We start from the raw sequence: 16,266 nt of genomic DNA, 5'->3' as shown, positions 1-16,266 counted from the left end.
TATTATTTCACATTGAGTCACCTTGAAACTCCTTGATTTTGAATTGAGTGGGAAATACCATTTATTGATGTTGCCAGGAAGACAAGTTTGCGTAAATAGGTCAGTATCTCAGAACTGAGACCTACAGTTTCTCGTGAAACCAACTTAAAATCGCCAATAATTCAGTCCACGTGGACTAGCTGCCAGCGGCTTTATCTCTTTGTAATGGTTTTTTGAGCCTTTGAGGGCGCCGATAGCTTTAAGTGTTCACAGTAAAGATTACTTCTAATATACCTCGTTCACAAGCAGATGGGACGATGATAGACCTATTGTTTGTTGTCCGCTTCAGCCTAGTTCGAGGAATGATAATTTGAAGGATACTCTGATACAGTGACGAGTGGTCAAACAGCCCGAAACCGATCTGCAAGTGTGTCCCAATAATTGAAAATCGATTGCGGCAGTTGTATCGCCAACAGAAAATGCAGAAATAACTTCAGTGAAGAATCCCGTGCTGACACCCGTCGTATATAATCCAATGCCCTTCGTGATATTAGCCAGGGGAGTGGTTGTTTTCTGATAGCTGTCAGTCCAATTACCTACAATGTAGGGAGTTGAGACTGGACTGAACAAATTGTTCCTTTAGATGATTTGATTTATAGTTCAGTCTTCAAGTATGCCCACTGACTATATGTGAAAAGAGTGAAGAATTTTTTCAAATGAGAGAAACGACATTATGGAGTTTCAAGACAAGCTGCCTAAAGAGTTGAAACTCAAACTTTTTTTTCTATCAATGGCAGCCTTCCTGTGAAACAAATAATGGTGTACCTAAGTTTCATCTATAGTAATTGAGCGGCGCCAAAACTCGGATTCATTGTGCCTTAGTCACGCTAACAGACCGTTGGAAATGTTTATTTGAACACGTTTTTGGTCTAACGTGAGCAAACGCGGCACCCAACCCACGATCGGCTTCCTCATACCTAAATGTTGATTCAATATGTGACAAACACGTCCTTTTGACATGTTCGTAATCTCTGCTATCTCTTTCACAATAATTCGGCAGTCGTTTAGCATCATTTGGTGAACTTTGGCGATGTTTTCGTCAGTAGTCGCAGTTTTTAAGAGTCCAGATCAATATTTTTACAGACAGCAAGAGCGTAGTAGGGGCTCTGACAAACCCGAAGGTGACATCAAAACTGGTCTAGGAATGCCATGAAGAACTGAATGAACTTGCAAACAGGAACAAATTAACTCTGTACTGGGTGCCAGGAATCACAGGTAATGATAAAGCTGATGAATGCGATAGACGCGGATCATCAACTTCATATATAGGTCCTGAACCAGCTCTGGGGGTACCAAAATCATTGGTATGAAATCAGATTAGGACATGGACCAATAAGAAGCACACAGAGTACTGGACAAAAGTACCTGGCAACAAACACAGTAAAACCTTTATTAGGGAACCGTCCGAGAAAAGAACCGAAGAACTAGGAATCGGTTCAGAATAATCTAACAGGTCATTGTCTGCTCAGAGAACACCTTAATAAAATGGGGCTGTACAACGGAGACCTCAGCTGCAGATTATGCAACTGAGGGATAGAAACAGCTCTATACATCTTATGCGAATGTGAGGCACTGAATCACAGGAGGTAGGCAATATATGGACGTACAAAATTACGCCCAGAAGAATATGACGAACATCCAACACGGAACCTGTACAAACTAGTACAGGGAACGAGACTGATGGAATAGACGCCATGAGAAGATGGGAGAATAAACGCAATAAGCCCAAGAGGCTGCAGTGTTTTCTGGAGACTTGGACTAAATGGACAAGTCAGACAGCTCCCAAGGTACAAAAAAAAGAACCCGGAACATTCATCATCTCTTACGGCCACGTTTAAATTCAGCTGCCCAAAATTTTACTTGATGGTAAATAATCGTGTAGAGTCCCCATACGCAGAATTCAACCCATCTTTGATTATCGTAGGCGTAGTGCCTTTCAAAAACAAATATTTAATGACAGCTCGATTTTGACCATTTTCATAAAAATACCCACATCGACTCACTCAAACGACTGTTACATAACAAGTGCGCGTACAAAATGGCTGAAACTTTGGTGAGTGACTATCATCAGATGAACAACGAAATCCACCAGCTTTTATTAACGTATATTGCTATCTTCACATTGAGATTGAAAACTTTCCAGATCACCCTCATATACCATTCATTATAACACTCACTAATGTTCGAAGCGCATTCCAGAAATGAATTCTTACCCCACGGGAACGCGAGGATCATCTCCTCCATTCAATTAAATGATAATGGGTTTCATCAGTGATACTACTTCATAATATTCTTGAGTTCTGCTGGTGCGATCCTTTCGGAAACTCCAAAATGAAACCCTCAAAAGAGTGAGCTTCCCGCCTCCCTAGTGGTCTGAGTACGGATCTCTTGCGTTATCATTGGAACTTCCTTCGTATTCCCGTATTTAAAACATGTTCGTCTGGAATTATAATTACAAAATTCGAGCTAAGGTTGAATGTCTGTGAGTCTCTCGAGTGTTCGAGGTAAATGTATATTGCCTCATTATTGTTGCTCATTAATTGCTTCTTCAAGTCGACACTAAACAGCCTATAAATTACGCAGGATGATCGATCTCAATGAAGAAATTAGCGAATATGTAAGTAGAGACGTCATCAAATGCAGCAATGGAGAGCACAAAAATTTCGATTCAAATGTGATTTTATTTGAAGAAACCAGAGTGTGATTTTCTGTAAATTTTCACCTGGAACGTAATGTGGCGAATTCAAATTCAACGAGGAAATTGTAACTAACGAGGTGCCCCAAAGAAGTCCTCTCAGTCCAATCCAGTCTCAAAGAATTCCTCCCAATCTAGTCCAGTCCAGTACAGTTCAATCCATTCCAGTCCGGTCGGGTCCGGTCCGGTCCGGTCCAGTCCGGTCAGGTCCGGTCCGGTCCGGTCCTGTCCGGTCCGGTCTGGTCCGGTCCAGCACGGACCGGTCCGGTCCAGTCTGATCTAGTCCAATCCGGTCCAGTCTGGTCTAGTCCAATCCAGTCCAGTGAGGTCCAGTCTAGTCCAGTCTATTCAGTCCGGTCTATTCAAACTTCCTTTATTTTTTTAATCAAAATCAGGTCTATCTGGAATTGGAATGAGAAGGTATTATTTATCAAATACAATAATCAGCACTCGGAAAACACTATTTTGAAAAACGAACTTTTGATTTCTTTTTCATATTTCCACCTGGATCATATGGCGAATTCAGGTTCATTTCGAGTTCAATTCTTACGGATTTTGTTATATCAACAATAACATCAACAACGGGGTAACTGTAAGTTACAGAGTGCTCCAAAGAATCGCTCTTAGTCCCGTTTTTTTGATAATTCCCATCAATGATACTGAATATCATCACTATTTCGGAACTTCACTTTCTTTTCCTGATAGCACATGCTCAATGTCTTCAGTCTAAAGTCGACAAGTGACCATCAACCAGTCTTTTTGTGACTAAACATAAATGTATTTCTGAAATTTTTGTTATTCATGCCAAGAAAAGTCACCTCACTATAGTTTGGAAACCCCTGATTTTTTATGGATAAAGTTATTGCGTAATTTCAATGTATTTTCCAAAAATAAAGGTGTTCTATTTATCGGTAGACTGTCGTATTTCATGTGCAAAGATATGCACATACAGAGCATAAACAGAAATCAATTGACTATGAAAAGCCTCAACTCGAAGTTGAGGGAGTCAAAATTGAATGGATGTCAGAATTCAAGTATATAGGCTTCTTGTTGGATGAATAACTAACACTCAATGCACACTGTGACTATATTTGTAGAAATATATTAAAATAACTATTCTTTTTTCTCCAGGATTTCATCGGAAGTTTCCATGTTTTCAAAAATAACAATATACAGAACCATTATACAGCCCCATTTTGATTATTGTTCCACTCTGCTTCATCTTTTGGATAAAAACAATATACAGAAGTTACAGAAACTGCAAAATCGAAGTTCAAGAATCATTTTAAAATGTAGAGATACACTCCCACATCATATTTATTTATAGAATAATCAGAAATTTATTACCAAAATATTTTGATTCCTTCATTACGTACAATAATCAAATTCATGACTACAACACAAGAACCATCAATCAATTCCACATTTCCAGGACAAGAACAAAGCAATCTATGAAATCGTTGTTTTCCAAAGGATTGAATGATTTTAACCAATTACCACACCACATTAAAGATTCTGTTACTTCATATTCATTCAAGGCTCAGTTGAAAATATATATTACATTACGTCCTCTACGATTTTTCTGAATTTTTTTAATTTTTATGTTTCACATTATCGAATTGTTTTATTGGTTTGAGCTTTTATGTGTTCTGTATACAATGTGTAACATCGTGTTACATTGTGATATATTGAATATTTCATTACCTACCCACTCCAATAATTGTTTTTATGCCCTAGTAATATGGAACTAACTATTCTGAATACTCCTGATTTGTTTTGTATTATGAGAGAATATTCTCAGGAACACATTTATATTTTTATTTTCTTGTATTCATATATTATTTTTGGACTTGTATTTATATTAGGATTTCCTATTTTCAAATAAATAAATAATAGATGGAGGTCATTTTGAATACTTTATCCGTTGATTGTGTTGCCATTGATATTACCTTCGTTGATTTTCTTAATAAAATGAGCTACAGTGAATTTTCAATTTATGTCTTAGACAAAACGCTCAACATTCAATTTCTAAATAACCAATGAACCAATTTCGAAAAAAATAACAGAAGTTATAGAGGAACAAAAGACCCTTCAAATGATATATCACTCTTACCCCCCATGCCATTGAAAAAACAGGGGGTAGTTGCTGACTGCAGAGGGGTGAAGTATCGGGTATGATTTCCATGACAGAATTAGTCCCTCTAGAAATAAAAATTGATGTTTTCTTTGAAATTTTCGATTACACGTCCATTTCTGAATTACATAGGGACATCTGTCCTCAGAACTGAAAAAAATGATTATAGCTAGTAGTTTATACTTCTCAATCTTCATATAAAAAATGTGGATAGCAATGATTCTCAAAATTACCTTTTCATAAAGATACATAGATCGTGAAGTGACTTTCGTGTATTCATTGCATTTCACGAAAATGAAAATACTTTCAAAATAACTTATTTTATATTCCATTCAATGTTCATATGGAAGTATGGAAGTAGTTGTTTCAAGGGGGCTTCTTCCAGTTTGTGTCTGGAAAGTTCTTGTCTGCATGATCTACAATCTTTGTAAATACACATAAATACTTATTCGAGAATATATCATCCATTACAGAAAGTTGCTTTGCTGATTCCCATCGATATGACTAACAGTTTCTGAATATTTTAGTAATATCACCCTTCCCATCCATTTCAGTTGATTCCTATGAAATCAGAGTTTGATATAGTTTAATGAAATTCCTATTTCACCAACTTCTGCAAACATCTAAGTTGTAACATCATTATACATCTACATCACAACTCAGGATATTCTAGAAAGTTCTCTTTGAAGGGGTGAATACTTCAGAGTTCGAAGAATATATATCACGATATTTTGCAAACTGGATTACGAATATCGGAACCCGCGACGTATGAGATAGTTTCGCATTGTACCCGTCTAAACAGAAACATGAATCGATGAAGGTTGAACCTGAGTGAGAAATGTTGAGTTATTGAAATTCTGAACACTTCAGAATTAAAAAAGATATATTAAAATATCCTATTATTCTCCGTTGAGCTAATAGCTCTATGAATTCAAAAAATGGTACATTTTCTTGTACAGAAGAGATATTTAGAATTACACCTCTTGAAACGTATTGTTCTAGAGTGTGAAGACCTAGAGGTTGTACTTCATTACCATCAGTTTTTCGAAGAGACTCCAGAATGAATTTGGAAGAAAAGTGTATCACTCATTTACACACCTAGATAATTCAAATCTGGTGACAGCGGTGGGATAATTGGAATTGAATCTCGTATTGCGAAAAAAGGAATTATATTATGGACATACTGATTGTATATTGTCGTGTTTGGGGTTGATTCACGACTACCTAGGTGACTGACAGTTTAACTAAACATTGAAAAATAAAAAAATAATCAAAACTATTTTTACTAATGAAACACAGTATTCATCCCAATTAGATGAATAAATAACAGCCATCAAGGAAAAAGAAAATAAATACATACATTCAAAACTTAACACGGCCTACCTTCACCTTTTCCCCCATTTTCTAAATCAATCAGCTTTCCATAATTTTCCCAGAACATTTTCATGCTCACATTCGAACACAATAAATCAATGACTTCGAATTGATGCTTCCAATTGATTAGCTGTTTGTTTGAAATTTCTGAACAACACGAAAACCAACTATTCGATTGAGTAGGTTAACCATTCCTTGGAAGAATTGGAAATGATTTCAAGTAACGAATGCCTTAACGACAATATAGCGGGAAAAGCACAATATGAACGAAAGTAGAAGAGAACCATCTACCTCGATAGTTATATTCGAAAGAGAAATGAAATCAAGATTTTAAACTTCAAAAATAAAAAAAATGGTTATTGTCTATATTTTGAAATTTATTTGATCCATCTATAGCCGCACGTAAAACTGATTGCTGGCGTGGCGATGCATACCGTGATGACGGGTCACTATGTGCAAGCGACTGTGCGATTCTCTTCCCACTGGTACCGTTGTGTTCACTACAGTATACAAAACCTTGTTTTACTAAATACAAATTATTAAAAATAAAGTATATCTGACAGTAAAATATTTTCAAATCAATTATCGAATTATTATATTATCATTCTCATGAAAATTAACGCACATTTGCTTGAAGAATGAATTTCATGAACACTAAAACAATTGTATATAAAAATCAGATGATACCTAGTAGCGCACGCATGTTTTTCTTATTTGTTATTAACAGGAACATTAAAAATTCATTATTTTTCTAATGATGGTCGAATTTATATTGAAACATTCACTATTGACATTTATAATTTGAGATCTTTAGTAATATGTGACAATAAGATTCTTGAGATTACTGGTATATTAAAGCCACATTGAAATTTTCATGAATATTCAAATAACTCCTTTATGAATATTTCAGTACCCAACAATTATCACAGGGATCACAAAATATTATTATGAATGTCACCTGGCGACCAAATATTTTTTTTAATCTTTCTGTCTTTTCATAATGTGTTTTCCCTCAACCAGCTGTCGGTCCACTACGAATGATCTCCTACAAAATTCGAGCAAAGGATTAACGAGGTCTTAAGTTTCAAAGTGCGATTCCTAGTACGGTTGGACGATAGGCAGTCCCATTGTATAAATGAAATGTAACAACACGGTAGAACAGGGGCAGCAGAATATCTTCAATAATTTGATTTAAACAAATTAGAGAGTACTATACACAAGAAGCGGCTACAGTTCTTTCGTAATTTACAATTCATGATTAAAATCCCAAAACAGTAATTTCCCATTCAAAATGAAATTTTTTGAGTAAAAATTAACAACTTCTCCTTCAATCCCATCAGAATGACAGTACCTTCTTTAAAAATCTTCAATAAAACAAAACAAAGGTGTATGTAATGTCTCATTTGAGGGGGTGCTCATTTTCTATCCACCAACTGTTCACTTTTTTCTATGCTCCTATAACTGCATTTCATCAATAACTGTTCTATCTAAGATAAATAATACTCAGTCAGAAAAAATGTTTTTTTTCTAAATAACCGTCTTGTTTTCAATCTGCCGTAATATTGGGAAATTTCTGTGAAAGATCAGATATATTCAGGAATAAATGAATGGAAACATGAGTCTGCAGAGACGACGCAAATGAAAAAATAATATGTATGACGCCCAAAAATTGAAAACTCCCAGACAGATAATTCGCACAAAGGCATCTTTTCATGACAAACAGAATTGAATGAACATCCAACAAAACTAGGGACCCATTGAAGAAATTCCATTGGAGAAAACGAAACATTTTTTTCATTATATTTCATTAGTTCGGACTTTCATTGTCTAATATAATATAAATTGATTTCAAATCCCTGAAAAAAATTTAAAAGATTAACCGAAAATAACAATTTTATTAAACAAAAAACTAAAATTACAAAGAAATAACATACAAGCTACAACCAAAAAATAAAAAATTGAATTATTAATAAAAGCTGACAATTAAAAAATATTATTAGCAAAAAATGAAAAATAAAAATTGAAAGATACCAAACCAACTTACGTCACGACGTCTCGATTGTTAGTATCCACAAGCGTCTTCGGCTGATAACTGGACTTATTCCTCGAAGATTTGACTATTTATAGGTCATTCGAGTGCTTTCACCTATCCCCTCTTTCCTCTCTCCGTTTCATTGGTTTTAGCGGAAGATGACCGTTTGACGGGAGTTGGTCGTTTTTCGCTTGATTAGAGGTTTCCATATGTTACGTATCTCTACTGCGTTGTTGGACAACATATACGCGGCTTCTTTGAATTTTCTCCTAAACCGGTGTTCCTGTTTGTAGATGATTTCAGCATGAGCTCACTTGATATTATGTTGATGAGTCCAAACATGCTCTGCTATTCCGGATTTGCTGGTTTCTCCTCGCTGTGTGTGTTTCTTGTGGTCAGCAATGCGAACTTTCAATGGCCTCTTAGTTTCACCGATGTATGATTCTCCGCACTCGCAGGGTATCGGGGAAATGCAATTCTTGGAATCGTTCTTGGTGGCCTGGTTTTCGTGAAACTGCTACGGATAGTGTTCCCAGAGGGTTTTTTGTTGCGTTTGTGTTTTGTCCTTGAAAAAATTGAACTAAAATTCTTTGTCAATAGTTACTTTCATTATAAAATTATATTCTTCCAGATCAAGTTTCAGGTATCCTGGAGTAAACGTAACTGAAAGATTGCATCAAAGTCTAGTAAGCCTTGAAGGTCCGTTATGTTAGCAACTGTACCAAACTCAACCCAAAAATTCAAATTCCAACGAAATAAAATTATAAAGTGATAACGACACCCAAATTACAAAAATGTTTGTTGTTATGTTTTTCATACCAGATGATTCCATCGGTGTGTTGATAAAAAATAATCCTGAAAACGGTTTCTGAGTTATATATTCCAACATTTTCTTTCCAGGTGTTCTTTTCCATCGAGCCATTCTCATGTCCGGTTCAGCCCTGTCTCCTTGGGCGTTGATCCAGGAACCTTCTAGGTATGCAGCTCAGGTGGCCGTCCATGCCAACTGCTCACCTGAACTGCCACACCCTCATCTGCTCAAGTGCCTTCGAGAGAAACCGTTGGAGCTCCTGTTGTCGACGCCAATCTTACACCAGCCAGACTTCACGTTCGCCTTTGGACCCAGCGTCGATGGGGTTGTGATCGATACCGGCGAACCACCAGGTAAGAGTACCATCTAGAATCAGCTTGAGGCCGAACAGTAGGGACGAACTACGATGTCTAACAGGCCTTATCACAAGTCACTGTCATCATATGCAGAGACTCGGACTGTCCGAAGACAGCGTGTGTCGCCTCTGTTTGGAAAATTATGAAACAACAGAGCACATTCTTTGTGTCTGTCCCGCTGTGGACCGAATTAGGTTTTCAGAGTTTGGCAGAGCCTCACTCTCACCATCTGACCTGAAAGATCACTCACCATACAAACTAATCGGCTTCGTTAAGAAGCTGGGTTTATTTGGCCGAGTGTGAATAGTGTGAGCCACAATAAACCGTGATGGGTTACGGTGGAGGGTCGAATAGACCCACTCACTTTTGATCTGACCTAACCTAACAATCTAGACTTTCTGAAGTTATAATCAAGTAATTCATCCACTCCGGCGAAAGGCACTAATATGAACCATGTGCCACAAGGTAAAAGGTGAAAATGTGAAATATTGTATATGCCTTTTATTCATCCGTATCAACCATAGTAATGTTGACACACTTTCGAAAGAAATTCGATATTATTATGCAGCTGATGAAATTCAGTGATCTCTGTGCGCTCTTGTATGGATATCTCGTGAAACGGTTTTGAGTCGGTCACCTCATTGTCAAAAGCGAAATTAATTTCGATGCTGAGACCTCATCTCAGAAAAGCAACCAGTATATTGAGACAGATTTTCGAACTCAAAAGTCTACCATCTTTTGCTGAGAAGAGTATAATCATTGGAGAATCGATTGAGGCTGTGAATTCTCATGAACGATTTTTTTTTGGTTCTTACTACTACGAGTTGAGTGAGATTATATGATGGAATTGACCAATATTTGATTCAAATTCATATCGTATTCAAATAACACTTTACGAAACCGCAACACGTGTTTCGCTATGCAATAGTTCCCTCAGGTGTGTTCAGAATGACTCAATTTCACCTGATAAGCGCTTTATATAGGAGAGTGAATCATACAGCCTTCTAATTTCTGAATAACTAATGATTTTACGTCTGGGTATAAAGTGATTAAAAAAAATCTGTTTCTGTTCAAAATCCGTTAATAAGCTCTCTCTCCCCCTTACGAACGACAACTCTCAGAATTTGAGAAACTTGTGCGAGCTAAGGACTAACGAGGTATTAACTTTTAACATGTGATTCCTAATACGGTTGTAGAATCACCCCAGCTTCAACCAGATGAATTCTCTCGAGAAAAATATCTGGTCGAGGCGGGAATCGAACCCACGGTCTTCCGATCGTGAGTCGGGCGCACTACCACCGCGGCCAAAGTTAAAGACATTTTACCAACCTATTGAATAAACATGTAATGAACATTTACAAAATAGATTCATTGGAGGGGAAGAATTCAATTTTATTTGGTTATTCAATGAATTTTTAGAATCCTTGAATCTATCAATTTCCAAGCATTCCAAAAGATTGACTTTCAAACCTTCCTCTTTCCAATATAATACGTCATAGTCATGTTTGAAACATGTGCGTCCCAATCAAGAGATGATTTGCATATGTGGAACTGGTCTTCATTCAAGAAACTATTCCTATCTTCTTCAATTCTTAGGAAAAAGTTTCTCCGTGGTTGGCCAATATAAAGTTTTGGGCAAGAGCTACAAGCTAAACTCATGTTCTCCTGGTGTATCCGACACTGAAATTTTATTTTCATTGTTTTTAAAGAATTTGCTTGAATATCAGTTTTTCTGTAAGCCACATCCAAGTATTTCTCCTCAAAAAGTGGGTGGTTATTGAAGGTTAACCAAAGTATGTTAATGTTCTATGACACTTATCACCTTTTCTTTAAGTAGGATAGACCTGGTGAATGACTTGCTTTAGTCGCTCATTTCAAAGAATGGAGTCGATAATATTCACCTGGTAGTAAAGTAGTGTTTAGTAAATGTTAAATTTTTAATTCTCATCGCAGAAAGTTTACAGATAGCCGTCCTTTTTTGCTACTTCTGCCGTAAAAAGTTTCTGTTTTCAGGCAAAAAATTGGTTCGCAAATTGGAACAATGTGGTAGTATTGTGCATACAGTTGTACCTGTTGGGCTGTTCAGTAAATACTTCAATAGATGTTTAAAAGTGTAAAATGGTTTACATTCTTCAAGACAGAATTGAAATGTTTATAATTTTCGGAGAATTTGGAAAGTGCGCAAGAAGGGCGGCATGTATTTTAAAGGAAAAATATCCAAATTGTAATGTTATGTACTTGATTTAGTGAAGCAGTTTTACGAAACTGGTTCAGTTACAAATAAAAAAAGAAATAACCCCAGACCACCAAAAGAAGCAGCTTAAATTGAAGTTTTGGAAACATTTGCTGCAGAGCAAACGAGCTCCTTACGATCAGTATCAGAACAGACGGGAATTTCACGCGAGACTGTAAGAAAAGCATCGAAAATGCATAAATTTCATACTTACAAAATGCAGAGTTTTCAAGAGCTCCACGAGGATGATTATGAAAGAAGAATAGAGTTTCGTGAAATCATATATCATCGAATCTTCTGTTGAACATCTGTTTCTGAGATGAGTGTTCGTTTTTTCTGAATGGCAATATTAATAGACATAACTGTCGCTATTGGAGTGACGGAAGCTCACATATTTTTCAGAAAAGGGCATACACAACACCCACAAAATGGTAATTTTTGGGCTGGTATTTTTGGAAATGCCATCATCGGTCCATTATTTCTGGAAGAAAATTTTGACTGGCACTCTGTACCTTGAAATGCTTGAAGAAACTATCGATCCTCGTTATAACTCACGAGCTAGAAACTCAAATGGATGCAGAAACTGATGAACTTTTACAGGATGATCTGTTCCAGAAGGACGGTGCTCCACCTCATCATTTTCTTCCCGTTCGGCAGTGGTTGAACGAGAGATTTCCGGATAGATGGATTGGCAGAAGGAAAGCAGTTGAATGGCCTCCAAGATCATCGAATTTAACACCCTTAGATTTCTTTCTTTAGAGGCATCTTGAATCGGTTGTTCATAAAACTCAACCTTCTGATATTGAAGAACTCACTTCTCTAACTATTTTTATTGAAAGGATTCAATACAATAATGCACCTCAGAACAAGCAAAATCTAATTATATGTGTAAGTTTACAACGCTATTTTTCAGAAAATGCTTTTCAAGAAATAATGAGTCAGGGAACTATTGATTGATTGATTGATTGAAAGCAGAATTGAACGCCAATCAAAATGATGTGCCACTTGACCCCCCTTCCTATTCAAAATTCTGAGGGTAACATATACCCTTCCTAGGGTGTTGAACCACAAGGGCTACAAATAGTCCCCTTTGACAATGAAATTGACCTGTTTTTTCATCTCCTCATATTGTTTACTGAAACGAAGATATTAGGAGAGGGAAGTTTTCAAACTGCAACCCTGCATATTTCATCAGCTTTTCTTCCTCTTCTCTAACAAAATTCATCTTCACACGACAAATATTTTCTCACTTCGATGGTCGAGGAGAAGGAACTACTTCTGCTCTATCAGCTGTTTCAAATTCTGATATACCGCAAGTAGAGAGCAACTACGGCCGCCTCATACAAAAAGTTACAGATCATTTTTTAAATATTCAAAAGGTAAATGTATTAACGAATATGTGGAAATGAATAAAATACAAAAAATTCCCAGCTTGATTGCAAAATGGCTTGGAAAAGACATGTATAATAGCTACACAGGTCACTGTTTCAGGAAAAACTCTGTAACTCTTCTGGCCAATGCAGGAGGCAACATTACATCCGTGAAATGTCACGGTGGCTGGAAATCTACCTCCGTAGCAGTAGCATATATAGAGAAGATATTTCCAGCAAAATATTGAATTGTCCATCTTCTTCCAAACAAATTAAAATGTCTGATAAAATTGTGGAATCAACTATTCAAGAAATATCTAACGTTGAACGTCAGATATTTCACGTTGTTCAAACTTCACTATCAATTATTATTCCTATAAATGAAATTGATTCATGATAAATAATTAATTAATAATTGTATGTTGAAAATAAATCCTTCAAAAAGTAATATTTCATGTTCAACAGTTACCCTGTTCAATAATCGAACCCCAGTAATTTCTTTCCATGAACTCTTCATGGAGTTTACACTGAACGTATAAAGCAGCACCTGTTGTGTCCATTGAACGTGCAATACAAACTGTTATGGATTTCAGTTATTACATGAACTACACGATTGTGGAGAAAACAAACCAATTTCAGTATTGTTCACGAACCCACAAGGTGTTAATGGAGATCCATAACGCCCACCTATCAGGCACGTCGATCTGAATTTATGTTATAAATGAAATTTACTTCTTTAACTGTATGTATCTTTCTGTGGTGATATTTAATTCAAACGTTTTCATGCATAAACTTAAAATAGTCATTGTAGAGACGTTTACAGTTTGCAGTTAAAATGTTTTTTCTGTGACGGGAAAAAAGTTTGACATTTTATCTCTGATGACAGGTACCAAAATGTCACTTTTCCCCTGGAAAAAAGTGAGTACTTTTTTCACGGATATATATATATATATATATATATATATATATATATATATATATATATATATATATATATATATATATATATATATATATATATATATACATATATATGCTGAACTGGTTTTCCGGGTATTTGATCCGTGTATGTGATATTATCTCTAATTTCACCGACGTTTCGACAAAATCTCATTTGTCATTATCTAGGTGTGCTAATACGTGTTCAGAAGTTTTGTTGACCTTGCTCAACTCACTTCTTACTATACTGGTAAAACGGTATTCGTTACGTGTTCAGATATAGATGGTCCATAAACTCTCTACTACCTACTACTTAAATGTTGTTGACTTTTACCTGAGTTCTTCGTCTTCTTAGTTGACCTCATCTCCCCGTTAAGGTATCGAATATGAAATCTGAAGTTTTCACGGATAGGAATATGCTGAACTGGTTTTCGGGGTATTTGATCCGTGTATGTGATATTATCTTTAATTTTACCGACGTTTCAACAAAATCTCATTTGTCATTATCTAGGTGTGCTAATACGTGTTCAGAAGTTTTGTTGACCTTGCTCAACTCACTTCTTACTATACTGGTAAAACGGTATTCGTTACGTGTTCAGATGTAGAGGGTCCATAAACTCTCTACTACCTACTACTTAAATGTTGTTGAGTTTTACCTGAGTTCTTCTTCTTCTTAGTTGACCTCATCTCCCCGTTAAGGTATCGAATATGAAATCTGAAGTTTTCACGGATAGGAATATGCTGAACTGGTTTTCCGGGTATTTGATCCGTGTATGTGATATTATCTCAAGTTGAAGAAAATTAGCCACTGCTTCAGGTACCTTATAAAACTAATTGCTACACACAACCTGATTGATACATTTTCCATTGCGATTTGCATAAAACAGGTGGCGATCCTTTGCTGCTGCTGGACGAACGGCTATGTACATTCGGTAAAATTTAATATATTCTTCAGTAACTACAAATCTTCTGTTTACATCATCCTTTGTTTGCTTGAGTTTCACAAGTGATAACGTTCCCGAATTTTCAATATCATATAATGTTACCTGGCTGATTTCACAAATTCGACAAGCTACTGCAATCCCAAATACAACAGCAACCTTGGCTATTAAATAAACTTCATCGGGAGCATTATTTAAAAAGTCACTGATATGTGTACCCGCAATAATCGCAGCTTTCTTGGGCGTGTAACCTTTCCCATTTTGTTTCAGAAATGTAATTCTAATTATGTATTATACACGGGAAAAATATTATAGTATAGCTCTCGGTTGTGTTGCCTCCCTCCGCTTCGCGTCGTGAGACAACACAACCTTGAAGTAAAATCTAATACTTTCTTCCCTTGTACGATGAATAACTATTTTTTCTATCGCTTCCTTATCAACTACCAAAAGTTGGAACGTGTACGAGATGAGCGTAAACGAAAATTTACTTTTTACCGTACAATTCCTACCATGACTCGGACGATATTCCTACAGTTGGGATCGAATCATCGTTCATATAGCAGATAACTCATGTTATCCAACAGGCTTTCGTTGTAATTTTCACTTATTTTCCCATGATCACAGATAAAATGATGGAACCCAGTAATATTCTCGGTAAAATATGAATTGCTATCTTCTTATAAATTATATTAGCTAGCTGAAAGGATATTTGTTGTGAATTATTTTTTGTTTTCTTCATTTTCAGAAGATCTCGAACTATAGGATGCTTTTATTCTGGGGAAAAATCTTTGTTTTTCTCTTTCTCTACTTTTCTTTCTGTCACTGTTCTCACTCTTTTTTGTCGATTTCTGTTATTTTTTCTCAATGAGTATTAAAAATCAGAATGTTATATTCGGTTCAAACGGAAGTTATATCAGTGATTGAATATACAAAATGCATAAAAAATTCGAAGTGACTCAGTCAGGTTTTATGAATGGGAAATTGAATGAAATGACTTTCTTCTTTGATTTGAAAGGGTTATATTTTTAGGAGTGATTAATTTTTTGGGAAAGAAAGTTTTTGGCTTTCTACTACTCCATCTGATACAAAAAAATGGATGAGAGAATCTTCCAAAGAAAGGAAGGAATAATCAATTTGAAAATAAATAACTCTATACATGGATGTGTAGATCATGCAAAGAAGTAACTTTCACACAAACTGAAAGAAAGTCCTCCTGATTCTTATTCCTCCACGAATGTTCGATAATCAAACTGAATAGAGGAAAGTATCTTCTGTATAATTCAGTGTTCATATAGAAGTATTTGTTTCGAAAGAATTTTTTCTTTCGTGTAATTCAATGTTT

At 35.9% G+C, this 16,266-nt stretch overlaps 1 protein-coding gene across 1 annotated transcript in view; it reads left to right on the top strand.

Annotated features, from left to right (window-relative positions):
- Nlg3 (Neuroligin 3) overlaps positions 1-16,266 on the top strand; it is a 262,901-nt gene that overhangs the window by 119,425 nt on the left and 127,210 nt on the right. The window contains exon 3 of the mRNA XM_074184408.1: positions 9,175-9,438. Within this exon, the coding sequence (XP_074040509.1) occupies positions 9,175-9,438 (264 nt within the window). The remainder of the gene's footprint in view (positions 1-9,174; positions 9,439-16,266) is intronic.

This window comes from Leptinotarsa decemlineata, unplaced genomic scaffold (assembly GCF_025532065.1).
Source record: "Leptinotarsa decemlineata unplaced genomic scaffold, Ldec_3_MD MMD2_tig00026354_RagTag_RagTag, whole genome shotgun sequence".
Classification (NCBI taxonomy): Eukaryota; Metazoa; Arthropoda; class Insecta; order Coleoptera; family Chrysomelidae; genus Leptinotarsa; species Leptinotarsa decemlineata.
Note: the sequence above shows the minus strand (reverse complement) of the source record. Positions and strands in the feature narration are given on the sequence as shown.